General features: G+C 41.4%; 1 protein-coding gene across 5 annotated transcripts in view; it reads left to right on the top strand.

Annotated features, from left to right (window-relative positions):
* The window catches only part of CACUL1 (CDK2 associated cullin domain 1), a 29234-nt gene extending 12997 nt beyond the window's left edge, over nucleotides 1-16237 (top strand). For 2 of the 5 annotated variants that reach the window (XM_089658804.1, XM_089658801.1), the window contains 4 exons: nucleotides 290-428; nucleotides 2773-2862; nucleotides 10593-10636; nucleotides 14468-16237. In XM_089658804.1, coding sequence (XP_089514930.1) covers nucleotides 290-428; nucleotides 2773-2862; nucleotides 10593-10636; nucleotides 14468-14502 — 308 coding nt within the window. In that variant the 3' untranslated portion in view covers nucleotides 14503-16237. Of the gene's footprint in view, nucleotides 1-289; nucleotides 429-1545; nucleotides 1637-2772; nucleotides 2863-10592; nucleotides 10637-14467 lie in introns of those variants that run through there. The other 3 variants (XR_016307683.1, XM_089658803.1, XM_089658802.1) reach the window with 3 other exon arrangements.
* Nucleotides 16238-17400: the final 1163 nt, after the last annotated feature.

Below are 17400 nucleotides of genomic sequence, written 5' to 3'. Positions count from 1 at the left end.
CTGTTCTACATGAAGTCGTGCTGTAGGAGACAGTCAGACTACAGACATGTTACATCTAACTGTTAGAGATTGCTGTTGTTAAAGACCTGTTTAAAAATGAATGCTCCAGCTGCTCACTGCTGGGGCCCATAGACCGCATGTAGGGCACCAGACATACAGACAATGTGACGTGGCCCAGATACTCTATATATAGTATACTGAGCAGAGACTGGGGATGGCTGTACCTGTCCTGTACCATGTGTGACCTCTGCTAATATCAAAATGGTCTCTGCTCTGCTCCCCTTTTCAGAATGGGTCCAGCTCGCACCATCACTCTTCTCCAAATTCATCCCAAACATTCTGCCCCCAGCCTTGGAGTCAGAGCTGCAGGACTATGCTGCCCAAGACCAGAAGCTTCAGAGAGACCTCATGCAGAACGGATTTAACAGGTCAGAGTGCAGTTTAGAGGGAAAATGTTCTATGTATCAAAGGCAATGCAGCTTGTAAACATAGTCATGGCCAAAAGTATTGGTACCCCTGCATTTTTGTCAGATAATACACCACTTCGCCAAGACAATTGTTGCAGTTGCAAATATTCAGGCATTCTCATGTTTATTTTGTTTGTTTGTATTGGTATGACACAAAAAAGTAGAGAAACAAAAAGCCAAATCTGACACATTCCACGCAAAATCCCAAAAATGGACTGGACAAAATTATTGGCACCCTCAATGTAATATTTGGTAGCACACCCCCTTTAAAAAATAACTGAAATCAATGGCTTTCTGTAACCATCAATGAGATTCTTCCACCTCTCTACTGGAATTTTGGACCACTCTTCTTTTGCCTACTGCTCCAGGTCTCTCAGATTGGAAGGGTTCCTTTTCCCAAGTGCTGTTTTGAGATCTCTCTACAGGAGCTCTGTGGGATTGAGATCTGCACTCATTGCTGGCCAGTTCAGTCCTCTCCAGCACTTAAACCATTTCTGGGGGATTTTTAACCTGTTCTTTGGGTCCTTGTCCTGCTGTAAGACCCATGACCTCTGACAGAGACCCAACTTTCTGACACTGGGCCCTACATTGCACCCCAGAATTCTTTGGTAGTCTTCAGATTTCATAATGCCATGCACATGGTCAAGACATCCAGTGCCTGAAGCAGCAAAGGAACCCCAAAACATCAGTGAAGCTCCATTGCTGTATTGTTTTCTTTAGAGGCCTCATTGCTTTTTCTGAAAACAGTAGAATGATGGGCCAAAAAGCTGTAATTTTGTTTAGTCTGTCCACAGCACGTTCTCCCAAAAGGATTTTTGTCTTCCTCAGGTAAGTTTTTTGGCAAACTCCAATTTGTTTTTTTTATGTTTCTGTGTCAGCAGTGGGTTCCTCCTGGGTCTCCTACCATGGCGTCCCTTTTCATTCAGATGGCAGCATATAGTGCAAACTGACACATTTGTACCCTGTGCCTGAAGGTCAGCTTGAATTTGTGTGGAAGTTGATCGAGGTTCTTTAGTCACCATTCGAACAATCCTTCGTTGCAATCTTTGATCAGTTTTTCTCTTTCGTCCATGTCCAGGGAGATTAGCTACAGTGCCATGGGCTGTAAACTTCTTGACAATGTTGCGCACAGTGGACACAGGAACATTAAGATGTGTTAATTGATACAGGTGAGTTTAATTACAAATTACAGGAGCATCAAAAACTTGGAATGCAATAATTTCTTACAATTTTTAGAAGGTGCCAATAAGTTTGTCTAGTCCATTTTTGGGGTTTTGCGTGGAATGTGACAGATTTGGCTTTTTGTTGCTACACTTTTTTTGTCATACCAATACAAACAAAAGAAATAAACCTGAGTATGCCTAAACATATGTATTTGCAACAATTTTGTGGGCGAAGAGGTGCATTATCTGACACATTAGAAAGGGAAATGTAATTTTTTCTCATTAATTAAAGGACACATGATTCTGTGACATTTGAATTATACTGCCCCACACAGCAAGATTTGGACACTGGCGAATGAAAAAAAAAAGTGAGCATCTTTTTATAACCCCTCCCACTTTCAACATGCAGCATTATTTGATAGTGTCCTAGGAGGAGTGATGTCTTCTCTTTGAGATAAGCTTACCATTTTTTACTATTTTTTTTTTTTTTTTTTTTCTTCTAATAACCTCCCTAGAGGTCTGATTATGTCCATATTTCTGTGCTCAAAGTGGTCTATTTTTTTCCATGGAAATATGTATTTTTTTTATTGTAGGCCTGTCATTTTTAGGAATAACTCACTGAAATCTGTCCGAACAAGAGTCTAGTAAACATTCCGGGTATGTTAAAATTTGAAACACGAAATCCTAAATTATAATTTAATAAATAATCATGAAAAATAATATAATACATTTAATTCAATAATGTAATCAAACCAAAAACACTGAAATTTGAAATAGAGCGGCAAGTTCGCACATCACTGATCTTAATCGCAAAATCGTTTTCAGTGTCTGATGACGAATTTCCCCACGAATCATTATCACTCAATTCTGCAAGTGGTTCTAATTTACTATCGCTGTTCTCTAGCCGGTCTAAAACTGCTTTTGACCTAAAGGGACACTTTTTTGGACACCATGGACGTTTCTCAGTTTCCAGGCAGAAAGAACAGTAAAAATGCAGGCAGGGCGCCGGACAAAGCACTCGGGACAAAATGTATGTGAAATGGTTTGATACAGGAATGTTTTACTATGTGATTTTAGTGTATTAGTGAATGTCACTTTTTAAAATTTTTAAATTTCCCGCCGGTTACGTCTTGACGTTGCAGGGAACGGAACCCGGAAGACGGATGCCGGCATCAGCCGGAGGAGATGGCCGGGGACACTGCAGGGGACACATCGCGGGAGAGCAGGACAAGGTAAGTGATCGAGGGAATCCAGTGCAATGTTGCAAGGTATTCCCGACTGTAGCTCGGGGTTATCGCTTGTGGTGCTGAAACTTTACCCCGAGCTACACTCGGGAATACCTCCAGAGAGGTTAAGGCTTTATCTACACACTTCTTGCTTGTCTGTCTTGTCTTTTAATGCAGCTATCCAGCTGCTACTGGCTTGCCTTCAGCAATACTTTTCAAGGCTGGAGCCAAGATTGAGGGGCCTGCCTGAAATGTGACATTCAGATTCCGGGCTCTGCATTGTGGCATTTCTCAGATCTTTGTGTACTGTAAATTTGCCCCAAGGCTCTGGCACAGCTTTTGGGAGTTAATTCATTTAGTAGACTTTTTTGTTGTCATTATTTACTAATCTCTATATAAGATCCAAAACCAGGACAGACCTGAATGAATAAAATCAATAAACAAATCCAAATAAAACAAGTGGAGTTCCTGGTCGCCAAGGTACTACACCCCCTCCCAAGGAAGCTAAAATATACACAGATACTCACCGTGAATATTTGAGTGTCCTATTCATATAACACCAAGATGATGTGCTCCTCTTCCTCCTTTTATCAAATATTAACTCCTAATGTAAAATAAATATATAAACCGCACATAGTGCATTAGCTTTTTAAATGCAATAAATCAAATATATATTACAGTCACATAAAAGTGCTATAATAGTGCCAAAACTTCACCATGTGCAATCATTCTCCATCCGTGATTCCTCCTCTTACCCGCCAAATAAAATTCTTTGTTTTGTAAGAGGGATGAATTTTATAAATTACTCCTTTGTTCTTCCTCATTTGTGGTAAATTGTTCTCCAACAAAATAAATATCATATAGTGTAGTATTTATCATATAGCAAACAATCGTGCCAGTGTGCTCACTTTTGACGAAACGCGTTAGTCACCTGACGTCAGACGCTATCCGGAAGTTCATTGGAGGCCATCTTGGTCGGGGACTGAGAAAGAAGCTGTATGTTAGACGCTGATATACACTACTACATTGCAAGTGCTTTTTTAATTAAATAAATGTTTATTTTATTTTCTACACTATGGTCTGCCTATTTTGGTGTGATTGTGATATTGTGGGAGTGGAATATTGGCAGGAGAGAGGATCTTCTGAAATGTAGCAGAAACTTTAAATGTCAGGCTTCCTACTTTAGATTATCTGGTAAGATGCATGAGCCGTGAGGTGGTGGGTCACCTAAGTAATTGTGCACTGATTGGCGGTTGCCAAGTCTGGATAAGTGTAAGCACATTGGCGCGACTGTTGTTCGTTATATAATATATACTACAATATGATATTTATTTTGTTGGAGAACATTCTACCATGAATGAGGAAGAACAATAAAGGAGTAATTCACAAGATTCGTCCCCCCTTACAAAACAAAGAATTTTAACTGGAGGTTAAAAGTAGGAATTACAGATTGAGAGTGATTGCACATGGTGAAGTCTTGCCACTATTATAGCACTTTTATGTGACTGCAATATATATTTGATTTATTGCATTTAAAAAGATAATGCACTATGTGCGGTTTTATATTTATTTTTTTTTTTTGCATGAGAAGTTAATATTTGAAAGGAGGAAGAGGAGCACATCATCTTGGTGTTGTATGAATAGGACACTCAAATATTCACGGTGAGATCCTTGGAAGAATGAAGGACTTCTAGTATGAACTTTCTTTCACAGAATGTGTTTTAAGGACTTTTGGATTGAATACCAATTTGGACGCTGGGTGTTTGTTTATATTATTTACTAATGCTGAGGAATTTAGTGCTGTGTTAAGGAAGTGCTGTGCTTGCACACTCCACGCTCTTGTTCCCGCCATTATTCCTTATCAACACTCAGTTTCACCCTAAGTGATCCTTTCTGCCACCTACAGTGACCTGGTCCCCTTTGTCCACATGAAACTCTCCTGCTTCCAGCAGTTGGTTCATAAGTACTCAAGGTTTTACACACTTGTACATGCGAGGAGCAGTTCTGCTATACCGGGTCCTTCCAGCTCACAATCCACTAACCATTCCGGGACAGTCTGCAGTGTTTCCTCTGAAGAGCCTGTCATGGACTGCCTGGAATGTTTTTCATAGCTTGAGTCTCTAGATTCCTTGGAGTATTCTTTAGCTCTGTTGGGTGCTGCTCCCTCCTTGGTTCTAACTCTGGAGGCTTTTTCTGCAGTTATGCAGGATTTTGTGGGCCAAATTGTAACTTTGATTGCTGACTCTGATTGCAAAGGCCATAAATATACCTCAGTGCCTTCACAGGCAGAATCCTTATCTGCCCTACCTTAGCAATCTCTGCGCCTTCAGCTGAAAATGAAGAATCTCACAAATCTGTAGGGGATGATTGTTTCTGAGGAGTCCCAGGCAGCTGCTGTAAATCGCAGGTTGAGACACCATATTGACCTTTGTTGATGTGGTGTGTGCCAGCCTAAAGTTGAAGGAACAGCCAACAGCTTCCTCCAGTGCTGCTACCAGCCTAGGATCCTTAAGAAGCTCTACTAAATCTTCCCATGTACACCCTATTCTCAGATGTCTTGTATACTGACTAGGAAACTCATGACAAACTGTTTACATCTCAAAAACATTTTGCAATGCAATGTGTGTTTGAGGGAGTCTTTATTAGGAAGTTAACTGTCCCCACAGTTGATCTCGCAGTGCCCCAAAAAGGCACTGACAAATTCTGTAAAGGATGCACCAGTATTTAAGGATCCTGTAAAATAAATGTTCTGCCTTCCTCTCTAAAACCTGATTTGCAGACTGTTTGGCAGTAATGTTTAGTCAAACATTAGGTTAACGGACAGAACTAGAGTTGCACCAATACTGATATCTGCCGATACCAAGTATTTGCACAAGTACTAGTACTCGTGCAAAATGCTCTGATATCCATAACCAATACCTTTGCGGTGCGACTTGAGCCCATGCAGAGTGAATGAACTCAAGTTGCATTGCAAAGAATCACATGTGATTTGAACAGGAATACGTTGCTGTCATGTTCCTCTCCGATTCACATGCAGTTTTCCCCACCGCTCCAGTGTGAACCCAGTATAGAAAGACTGGGAAGTGGCAAAGTGCCAAAAGGAGATGTAGGAAGTTCCGGGACCCCTGTAAACCAGCTTGGAGCGGACACGTGGGTATACGGCAGAAGCGATGTCAGCTTGGGGTGGACCGCTTATACATGCCTGTACATCTCCTCCAGCCCTGTGAGCATCGCACGTGGCCATGGTTTTCCATCCACGGGACAGGGACACTATGACCATGCATATGTGGATTTGACATGCGAGATATGTGTACTTTTAACATGTGAGCTGTTATAAAATTTTTTTAACAAATGGTTTGCCCATTGCTGCACTTTTGGAACTTCCCTTTCTTTCTACACTGCGTTCACACAGGAGCGGTGGGGGAAACCGCATGCGATTTAGACAGGAATCATACTGCATTCCTGTTCAAATCGCTTGCAATTGTTTGTAGTGCGATTTGAGCCCATTCGTTTTGTATGGGCTCAAATCGCACTTGCAAAGATATTGGCAAGTACTTGAGTGAAAGTATTGGTAGTTGTCGGTAAAAAAAACTGGTATCGGTGCAGCCCTAGCCTAAACTCATGGCAAGGGATCCAGCTTTTTTCCACACTAATCTTTTATTCGTGGAGTGATTAGAGTTCTTCCCAACAGCTCTAGTACGGTGTAATTGATCTAGCAGATGTTCTCTTCTTATGTAAACTACTTAATGCACATGTTCTTCAAGGGACAATGTCTGTTCAGTGCTGCTTTGGACCCCTTCATCAAGGATGTTACTAGGGGTAAGAATACTAGTCTACCCCACTAGAAAAAGCCTAGACCTGAGCTGGGAAGAATTGCCCCCGTTTTGTAAAGGGCCAAAAAGAGGTTTTTTTTTTTTCGTTTTTTTCTTTGCTCCCAGGCTTCATCCTCTAAATCAAAACCCAATCAAGGAGCCTAGTTTCACTGTAAATCTTGGGTCCTTGAATCCTTCAACATGAAAGGTGTCTCCCCATTTACAAAATAGAGGGGGACATCTGGTAACCTTTGCAGATAGAACATAACTTGGATGCCTGTGTATGGGAGGTGGTTTTATTGGGCTACAATTACAGTAATACCTCGGTTTAAGAACGCCTCGGTTAAAGTAATTTTCGGTTTACAAATGAAAATCCACGGAAAATAATGCCTCGGTTTACAAATTTTGTATGAATTTTTTTCGCAATACGAAGTGTATGTCCGTGCTGATTTTTAAATGCAATTGCTGGCTCTTTTTTTTTTTTTTTCTTCACTATAGCTCACAGAATTAGCTGTCACTTTCCCCAACATTAACGGAAATGTTGTTTCTTTTAAGAAACTAAAAAGAAACTTTGTTTGCCCCCCCCCCCCTTTTCCTGACCTGCCAGGCTGCATGCTCTGAAAAGGGTGTGGTATGGATTTTTGGGAGGACCCCCATGCCATTTTGTTTTAAATTTTGGCGTGGGAGTTCCCCTCAAAATCCATACCAGACACGAAGGGCTTGGTATGGATGGGAAGGGGGACCCCACGCAGTTTTTTTACATTATTTTTTTAATTGCCGGCAATTCTTTTACATTCAGCTGTCAGCGGGGTTCCCATCCAATCTGCAGGACCTCTGCTTTCAGAAAACCGTTAATGTTTGGGGGATTTAAAACAACTTTCTAGCAAATGCAGATTTTGATGTGTACAAAAGATAAAAATTGCCCTGATAGACAAATGTAAAATAAATCTTCTTTTACCAATATTCAGTAACTGATGGGGAACAAAGTATATGTAGTACTTCTTCCCATTTTCCTTTGTGCCCTGTAAAACTAGCTGCAATTTTTTTTTGTTTTGTTTTTTTTAAGTGTTCTTGCGTGGCAAGACCACTTACTGTTATCTCACATATATATTCTTATTATAGCCAAATTTACCACCCTAACTCCTCCCACAGTTTTTACACTACATAGACCGTAATATACCGAACCGTGCGGATTGTTCCCGATTGGTGTGCTATTACTTTGTGGAACGTTTCGCTGAATGGTTCACGAAATATCGGTGTTTTTGTGGTGAAATTGGTCCCATAAGAATGAATGGCGGAATGTTCAAAACTAGAGTTGGAGCTGACAAAAGCTACAGTGTGAGCTGAAAAATCAGGACATGATATCTAAACTGCCATCACTCCCTCATTTTCAAGCCCACCTACACAAATCTTATATTAAAACGTTCAGCTATCCCTGCTGCCACTAAAAATGTCCATGGCTAAGCCATAGTCCTGATAGTTTTCACAATATGACCATTTGTTTGCAACTCACGCCGCCCATTGACATTCATTGAAACTCCACTCTAGCCACCTCAAATTTGAAGGGCAATTTCTAAACTGCGACTGTGCCTACATTTTCAAGATTTCAGAGACATACTATGCATCAAAATGTAGGTCTGGGTCTTGTGATTCTCACAATATAAAGCTCTTCAGTGTAGGATTTATAATTTTTAAACTACAACCATTTGAAGATGGCAACCGCCAGTGAAGTGAGCAAGTTGGAGCAGTTTGTTTTTAACCACTCTTCTCTGCCCTTGCTGTAGAGTGAGTTGCCATAGGAACCCAGGTGTGTGAGCAGGCAAGAACACTTCACACAATTTCCCCAGAAATTGTGGCTTTTTCTATTTTTTTTTTTTTTTTGTTTTAGTCTCTAGCTGAACAAATTCACCTAACACCAAGAACTAGGATGTCTCTGGCCTGGTGGCTCAAGAATCTGAAGGTTGAGGAAATTCTTCCTTCCAATCTCGTGAAATATCATCACAACGAATGACAACATGTCAGGTTGGGGAGGAGTTCTAGTCATAATTTCTGCAAGGTGCTTGCCTGAATTGACGGCTTTGTTCTGTAAACCTTTTCTGGGTTGTTCCAGAGACAAAATAGTGATGAGTGAGGCCTAGAGCCTGGGCCCTTCCTAAGGGGGTTTTAGCCTTTCACCTTAACCAGGACATTGTCCTTTCATCCCCCTGTTGTGTTTCAATACATCAGAAGTTGATTTCTCTTCATTGTTTTACAATGAAACGAAACGGTAGTTCGTTTACCTCATGGCCATTGCTTCCATTAGGAAGTCACTCTGTCATCCCAGATGGTTCCTGCAAAGGGAAACCACCTTCTCATACCATCATTTCTCAGTGACTCAGGCATATTATGGTTTTGCCCCTTGCTGTCAAAAACACTCTGCTAGATTAGTGTGGGTTTCTTGTGCTTTTTGGCATCAGAGAACTGTTTCCCAGATTTGAAAGGCTGTGACCTGGTCTTCACTAGTTTTACCAGGTGGAGGTTCAGGCCTCTTATGATGCCAGGTGAAATGTCCTTCTGGTGACTTTCTGCACTGCAGGCAATCCCCAGTTTTCTGTTATTTATAGTGGTCTGGTTAGTGTGTGTGTTTTCTCGGCCACTCCTCATTTTGGACTGCTTTTGGATGTCCCAAATAGAGTTCATTGAGAGACACAGATCCCTCCCATTTGGGTTTACAGTCTTGCCCTCAGCACTGCTTTGGCACAAAACTGAGGTATGCTGGATATGGGAGGGGCTATACTAAGCCTGTCACCCTTTTTTTTTTTCTTTTGCCAGTGTTCAGTGTTCTACTACTATAGGCAGCAGTCTCCCACAGTACACACAACATGGAAATGCAATTATTTTACTAAATATAAACTGCTAAATACCTTTCTTTTTTTTTTTTTTTCTTTTTTTTTTCACCAGCAGTATATAACAGTCTTGTAACTTCTATCAGTGTCCAGCTGAGCACTGGTTACAGCTTGTAGGAGAAGTTTTCATTCTCCTGCAAGACCCCTGACCTCTGTCTGGAGAGTGCTGATTGGCCCTGTGCTGATCACATGCACTCTCCCAAGCAAAAACTCTTTAGTACTACACACCAAACAGAACAGAGGCTCGGAGACAAGCTGCGGGAGATATTTAGGAGACACTGGAAGGGGAGGATCAGAGAAGATAGGATCAAACATTCTTTTTACATAATGTGGAGGATTAACCCCTTAGGTTCCACAGTGAGTATAACAAGCACGCTTTACTGCATATACAGACTGTTTTTACTGTTGTGGGCAGGGACGGACTGACAACTCATGGGGCCCCCGGGCAATTGGGGATCATGGGGCCCCTGTGTCCTTGCCCAAACTCAAAAAAGCCTATGAAAGTTACCAGGGGCATCTCATGGGGCCCCCTACTGACCCCGGGCCCTCGGGCCATGCCCGAGTTTCCAAATGGTCAGTCCGCCCCTGGTTGTGGGTTTAGTAACACTTTAATGATCAGGAGGGGGGTACGGTCTGTCAGGGAGGATGCAGCCAGCTAACATATAAAACATTCCTACTCCTGTTTTCTGAATACTTTAATAGGTAATATATCTATTGGGGATTATGCAGCTCATCAACATTTGGAGGGGAATGTTATGTATGTCAGTGATGATACAGCTCTTCAACGTATATATTTTTCTTTATGCTGTATTCAGATGTGTTGGGGGAACTCATATATAATAGGGATGATGCAGCTCCTCTGTGTATGATTCCTTCTGTTGTATTGAGCGGGGAAAACTTCACTATAAAAGTGTGGAAAGCATTGATGGTTTGTAAAGTGGAGCAAGCTACATCTGTCAGTCCATTTTTAAGCACAGTCAAAATGAAGATATTGCTTTTTGGCATCATTCAGTTTTCATGTTCTCCTTTCTACCTACAGGGGAGACCAGTCCCGGAAAAGAGCTGGAGAAGACTTGTCATACAGTAAGTATCCCCATATCAGTGGTACTTTTGCCCCAAATGGTATTATGTCAGTGTGTTCCTACTTGGTTTAAAACTGCAGTAGGAAAATGTTCCTTAACCACTTACCGTCCGCCCTAAAGCAGAAATACTTCTACAGGGCGGAACGGGTGCACAAAATCACGTGTATATATATATATATATACGTGATTTTGCATTTCCAGGTAGGGGGTGCACGCGCTCTACCCACGCCACTGATCACGGCCCTGGGGGTCAATCACCGTGTCCCGGCCGCTGATTACCCGCCGGTGCCCGGTGATTGCTGAGGATCACTGACGGGGAGGAGGGCTGCTTTGTTTACCAACAGTCCTCCTCCCTGTCAGCTTGGGCACACTGCTCTGGATGGCTGAGCAGAGTCCTCCAGAGCAGTGTGCTTACAGTGAAACACACACCCTGTCCCCCAGTAAAATACTCCCAGCACACAGTTAACCCTTTGATCACCCCTCATTGTAAACCCCTTCCTGCCATGTGCCATTAGTACAGTATCAGTGTTTTGTTTTGTTTTTTTTTGTTTGTTTTTTTAGCACTGATCACTGTATTGGTGTCACTGGGGATGTCAGTGGCACCAAGTCCGCTCCCCCTAGTGTCAGAATGTCTGCCGCAGTCCTGCTATAAATCGCTGATCGCCGCCATCATTGGTAAAAAAAAAAATACAGTATTTACACCGCCATTTGTAAATGATATAACTTTCACGTAAACCAATTAATTTACACATATTGGGATTTTTTTTATTATCAAAGACATGTCGCAGAATACATTTTGGCCTAAATTTATGACGAAATTCGATTTTTAAAATTTTTTTTTACTGGACATGTTTAACCGCTTCCGTGTCAATTTATAGTAGAAATACTGCTACAGGGCAGCACGGGTGCGCAAAATCGCGTGTGTGTATATATACATGATTCACACTCTCGCGGTTTTCGCTCCCCTCCCAGATAGCGTCAGATTGCCTGTCAGTACACCAGTAATCACATGTAACCCCTTGATTGCCAGGAACACGCTAATACACAATAAAACTCCATTACTAGTATAGTGTCTGAACGGATCAATATCTTTGATCAGATCAGCACTATACCAGCGTTCACATTAGTATAGTGTCCTCAAAAACAGGATCAGCACCTGCGTTTGGCCCCTACGCTTACCCTTTCCTCTGTGTTTTCTGCTGCCATGGCCAGGCATAGATATGAGAGTATAATGTGTTTTATGCATTTCAACGACAATACACTCTGTCGTCCTCGGGGTGACACTGAATTTGACCGGCTAAACAAAATTTGGCCCCTCGTAAATCACCTTAACCAAAAATTTGCAGATATCTATACTCCCCAGCAAAACATCTGCGTTGATGAGTCCCTCATTAATTTTTCTGGCTGCTGTCCATTCAAACAGTTTATCCCCTGCAAGCGTGCCAGATAAGAGGTCAAGATGTATAAGACCTGTGAGAGGGCCACAGGCTTTACATATAAGTTTCGGATTTACGAGGGAAAATATAGTCACGTGGAGCCCCCCAGATGCTACATGGGGAGCAGTGGCAAGATAGTTTGGGACTTGGTGTCATCCTTTTTCCATATGGGGTACCACTTATACGTGGACAATTTTTATTCAAGCGTGCTACTATTTAGACATTTGTACAATCTTGGAATTGGTGCATGTGGCACCGTGCAACCTAATCGCTGGGGCTTCCCCCAATGGCTTGTAAATACCCATCTTAGGGGGGAAAAAGTCTGCTTGATAAATGAGGATGTCATTCAGCTGGATCACTAACTTGTTTGTTCTGACAGCAACAGGGTCTTGCTCTCAGAATATACATAAGTAGGTGTGGGCAGTGCTGTTAGATGAGATTTTTCATCCGCAGTTAAAAAAAAAGAGTATATTTGCCGAAGCATGGTGGCCAGTGGGTGGATGACCCCTATGCTTCGGTGCTTTGGCATATATATTTTATACTATTTTTTTGCACATAAGAAGTGGGTTGATGCAGGTCAGTATATTCTAACGGTGGGCATACCGGTGGCAGAAATTTCTTTTTTTTTTTTTTTTCTTCTTCTTTCAGCCCACATAAAGAAAAAAAAAACCTGCATATACACCCAACAAGGACCAGCGCCGTACTGGTACATCACTGGATTTTGAGTGGTTATACCAGGATGATGCCTTCAGCTGCAGGCATCATCCTGGTATCTCCTGGTCTTTTTTTTTTTTCTTCAGCCGGCGATCGGCTTTCATGGCTAATTAGCTGCAGGATTGCTTTGACAAGCAGCGGGAGAAGATACCGCCCATATCACCCCCCCCCCCCTCCCGTGCCATTGGGGGAACCTGAGAATGCAGCCAGTGTTTCTGCCAGCTGACCATAGAGCTGATTGGAGACCGGAATGGTGCCCATCATCTTTATAGTCTAAGAAATCGGAAGCTATGAGCATTTCATCACTTCAGTTTAGCAGGATATAAACAGCGCCATTTGTAAATTGGGAAAGCAAATGATCACACCGATCTTGGTGATATTAGATAATGTAAGGGCAGAGGTGATATCTAGAGTCTGATAGACACCAGATTAAAAAAAAAAGACAATGTCAATTGAAGTTATAGGGGATATTTGCATTCCCTGTGATAGCATTAAAAGTAATTAAAAAAAAAAAAAAAAAAAAATTAAAGGGACAATGTAAAAATAATGAAAAAAAATAAAAATAACCTGTGTGTGTGAGCTTTGACCCTGTGCGGTATGTAAACAGAGGTTGCACCATGCATGTGAGGTATCACCGCGAACATCAGATCAAGGGCAGTTATTCTAGCACTAGACCTCCTCTGTAAATCTAAAATGGTAGCTTGTAAATACTTTTAAAGCATTGCCTATGAATATTAAAACTGTATACAGTTTTTTGCAATTGCACAGGCATGCGCAGTATTAAAGCATGTCATGTTTTGTATCTATTTACTCGGCATACCATCATCTTTTATTTTTTACCAAATAATTGGCCAATATATTGTGTTTTTGTGCATCAAAAGTAAAGTGTATTTTTTTCAAAATATTTGCGTTTGAAAAATCACTGTGCGAGTACTATGTGACATAAAGAATTGCAGCATCCACCATCTTATTCACTAGGGTGTCTGCTTTTAAAAAATATAAAATGTTTGGGGGTTCAAAGTTATTTCCTAGCAAAAAATAGTTTTTTTTTTTTCATGTGAACAAAGATCTGCAAAATACTCAACATGCCTCTTTTTAAATTCCTTGGGGTGTCTACTTTCCAAAAAGGGGTCATTTTGGAGGGGTTTGTTGCTATCCTGGTATATCAGGGCCTCTGAAACTGTGATAGGTAGTGAGGAGGTTATGCACCTTCAGGCTTTCAAAATGGTCATTGGATTTCAGGCTCTTGAATGTGGCTAGGCTCCCAAAAAGTCTCACACGTGGTATCCCCATACTTGATAGAAGTATCAGAATGTATTTTGGGGTGTAATTCCACATATACCCATGGCTTGTGTGAACAAAATATAATTTAAGTGGCAACTTTTGTGTAGTAAAAAAAAAAGGAAAAAAAAGTTTTGTCAATTTAAAAAAAAAACGTGTGGGAAAAAAAATCTTCCATGGACTCAATATGCGTCTCAGCAGATAGTTTAGCGTGACTACTTTCCGAAAAGGGGTCATTTGGGGGTGTTTGTACTGTCCTGGTATTTTAGCACCTAAAGAAATGGCAGTCAGGAAGCAAAAGCTGTGTAAATTCCATTTTCTATACCATAGTTTGTAGACGCTATAACTTTTACACAAAGCTTTTCACTGTTGAGTGCCCTCCAATTTTTTTTTTTCCCCAGATGGTTCTTGCAGCAGCTCTCAGAACTACAGATAAAGTCTGGGCTCCTTGGTGATCGCATACGGGCCCTGTGTTCCACCATAATGGAATGTTGTGACTGCTGTGATTTCTCCTGACCTCTCCCATCAACTACTGGCTGATGTGGACATTGCGATGAAGAGGAGTTATTTTTTTTTTTTTTAGGTGTATATATAAATGGTTTTTTTTTTTTTTTTTTTAAATAAAACTTGAACTTTGCTGCTACAGATGAGTGAGTGCTGAGGAACAGCACTCTGCAAAGGATCTGCTTTGTACAGGATGACTCATTTTCCTGAGTAGGGCCAGTCTTGCGTTCCCTTCCACGTGTCCAGTTCCAAGTGCTTTACCATGTAGGTTTCCAGGGGGTTTCTCTTTACAGGTGGCCATTTCTGTGTGCTGCGTTTTAGTTGCTCTGCTCTGTATAAAACCCCTGTTAAAATGGCCCAGTCAGTGTTCTATATTTTCTCATCTGTAAATATAAAAATCCCAGGGTGTTTTTTGCAGAACACTCCCAGTTCATTGTACCTGTTTTGAGATTTTATTAATTTCCCAACTCCTGGATGGTAGTTGGTGTAAACCAGTCCTGCAAGACACCTCATTCTGTGGAAACCGTGAACAGCCGTCATGAGCCATGGACAGTACTGATACTGAAAAAGAACACAATAGCTGACAAAAGCTGGCACACCGCAACATGGAAATAAGTTGTTTCTGATGAGTTTCTTCCTCAGTGTTAAGGAACATGAACATGGGGACAAGGCTGCCACTGAACCTACAAGGTCGAAGCAGACTGGCCCTAAAATGTGACGTGGGTTTCTACAGTTCAGACCAAGATGGCAGCAGTTTGTAAATTGTATTTCGGTGTGGATACACATTCCCTTCCTGTGCTTCCTGCAGACTGCATTGCTAGATAAACAGTCTGGTTACTGTCAGCTGTAGATGGACTGCCTTCAAGGTTCAATTCTGTCTTCATCTGATATCTTAGCACCTCATTTCTGTGTTCTAAGATTCCGTTTCAGTTCCTGCCATGCTGCACTTTTTTTCCTCATTTGAATCAGGTAGCAGATATATAATGGGCCATGTGAAGAAAGGAGATATTTGTAGGGTTACCTTCTGCTGTTTAACACGACGCTTGGGAGTAAACACAGACAAGCTGCAGTGATTGACTAATATTAGGCTTTTTTTTTTATCTCCTTTATATTCTGTGTGATTCTCTCATAGACAGACATGTTCGATTCCTTCGGAACAGCAGATTAATCTTCACTGTCGTTTCCTGCGAGTCTGCAAAAATGGCTGAAATAGGAGGGCAGTCTGTAAATAATGACCTTGTGGGAAGATTAATCAAAAGATGCTAGATCACTGCTGTACATGTTCTCATAATAAAACCAGCAGCTGTGTTGTTCTGCACATTTCCGGCTGTCTGCATTCAACTGTGGCATGTAATGGACTTCAAAGCTCATGCCTAAACCCCGGGAAGGTGGTGCAGCAAATACGGGGTCAGGAAAATGCTGGGAAGGTGGTGCAGCAAATCTAGAGTTTGGAGGACAGAAAACACAGCAGAGTTTGTTCTGTTGTGAGATCTATATTTGTTACATATTGTGCACTATTTCTATAACTGAATGAAAAATAAATATTTATCATCTGTACAATGCAGATGGTTCTTTGCAGCCTAATCATACTGTACAGAGAGACATGCCTTATAACTGGTACAGAAAAACAGATGCAATTCACTGAAATATAACATGCCCTAATTTCATGATTTGTGCTTTTTTTTTTTTTAACAGTTACAAAAAATAATTGTTCAGTACACAGACTGGCTATTTATAGACTATGTGTTCTAAGCTGCTACCTTCATGTAGTTAGCCACGGGTGTGCTATACATGTCTAGAGGCTTAGTCCATTTCTATTGTTCCAAGACCCTGATGACGCTATTGGAGGTATGCCCACTGGGATAGGAGAAGCCTGGACAATATAGGGACCAGCACCATCAAAAGGTAAGACAGGTTTGTACTGTTGTTTGAGCAGTAGCCTTGCAGCAAGTATGAAAATAAATGTCTTCATTAGTTGCAGTACACTTATTTTTTTTATCTACTAAATAGTATTCGTCTTATGCAAAACTCTAAGAAAGCCAGGAATAAGTTTGAGTATCTTCATTTGTCAAGAGTTTAAAATTTTCAAATGTGGCAATAAAAGCTCCCCCTAATGCAGGCCATACACGGTTCGAATTCCAAAAGATTTTTCGTCCGAAAATCAGAAACGTCGTTCGCTCGGTAATCTGATGGTGCCATCACTGATTTTGAAAATTGGCCGACCAAATCATAAAGTTCACCCCATCTAACATACGAAACTTCTTTTCCTTCCAGGTCACGGCTCATGCACATATTCTTTTCTGAAAAACGATCGTAGGATTTGACCATCATTGAGTCAAAAATCGGTCACGAATTTTCCAACATGCCCAATCACTGAAAAGGGGAGAAACCACGAAAATCAGCCAGTACTATTGACCCACTAACAGAGTGAAAATCAGCCGATTATTCTTAGGTCCGATTTTCGGATGAAAAAAATCGGTCGAATTTCGACCCATGTATGGCCAGCGTTAGTAGCAGATGAATGACTAGGTGTTAACACCACACCCTAGGTTGCACAGTGACCACCACTTCCTCCGAGAGATACTCGGGTACTTCAGCTGTTTTGCAACAAGAACTTCGCTACAGGACAGTTAACACGTGTTGCCATGTATCCTTTTGTGGACACACTATTTCTGCACCCTACTCCATGTGTACCCCACAGGAATACCCTCACAGATAGCAAGGACAGTAACCAGGTGCAAGAAAGCAAAAGTTAAGGCAAACATTTGTTCAGCTGTAGGTTTACCACACAGACTGCTCAGAGCGACAATGCTTCCCTTGCACCATAGCA

The sequence above is a fragment of the Staurois parvus genome, unplaced genomic scaffold (assembly GCF_062004578.1).
Source record: "Staurois parvus isolate SC_StPar_1 unplaced genomic scaffold, SC_StPar_1.0 ptg001095l, whole genome shotgun sequence".
NCBI classification, from domain to species: Eukaryota; Metazoa; Chordata; class Amphibia; order Anura; family Ranidae; genus Staurois; species Staurois parvus.
Note: the sequence above shows the minus strand (reverse complement) of the source record. Positions and strands in the feature narration are given on the sequence as shown.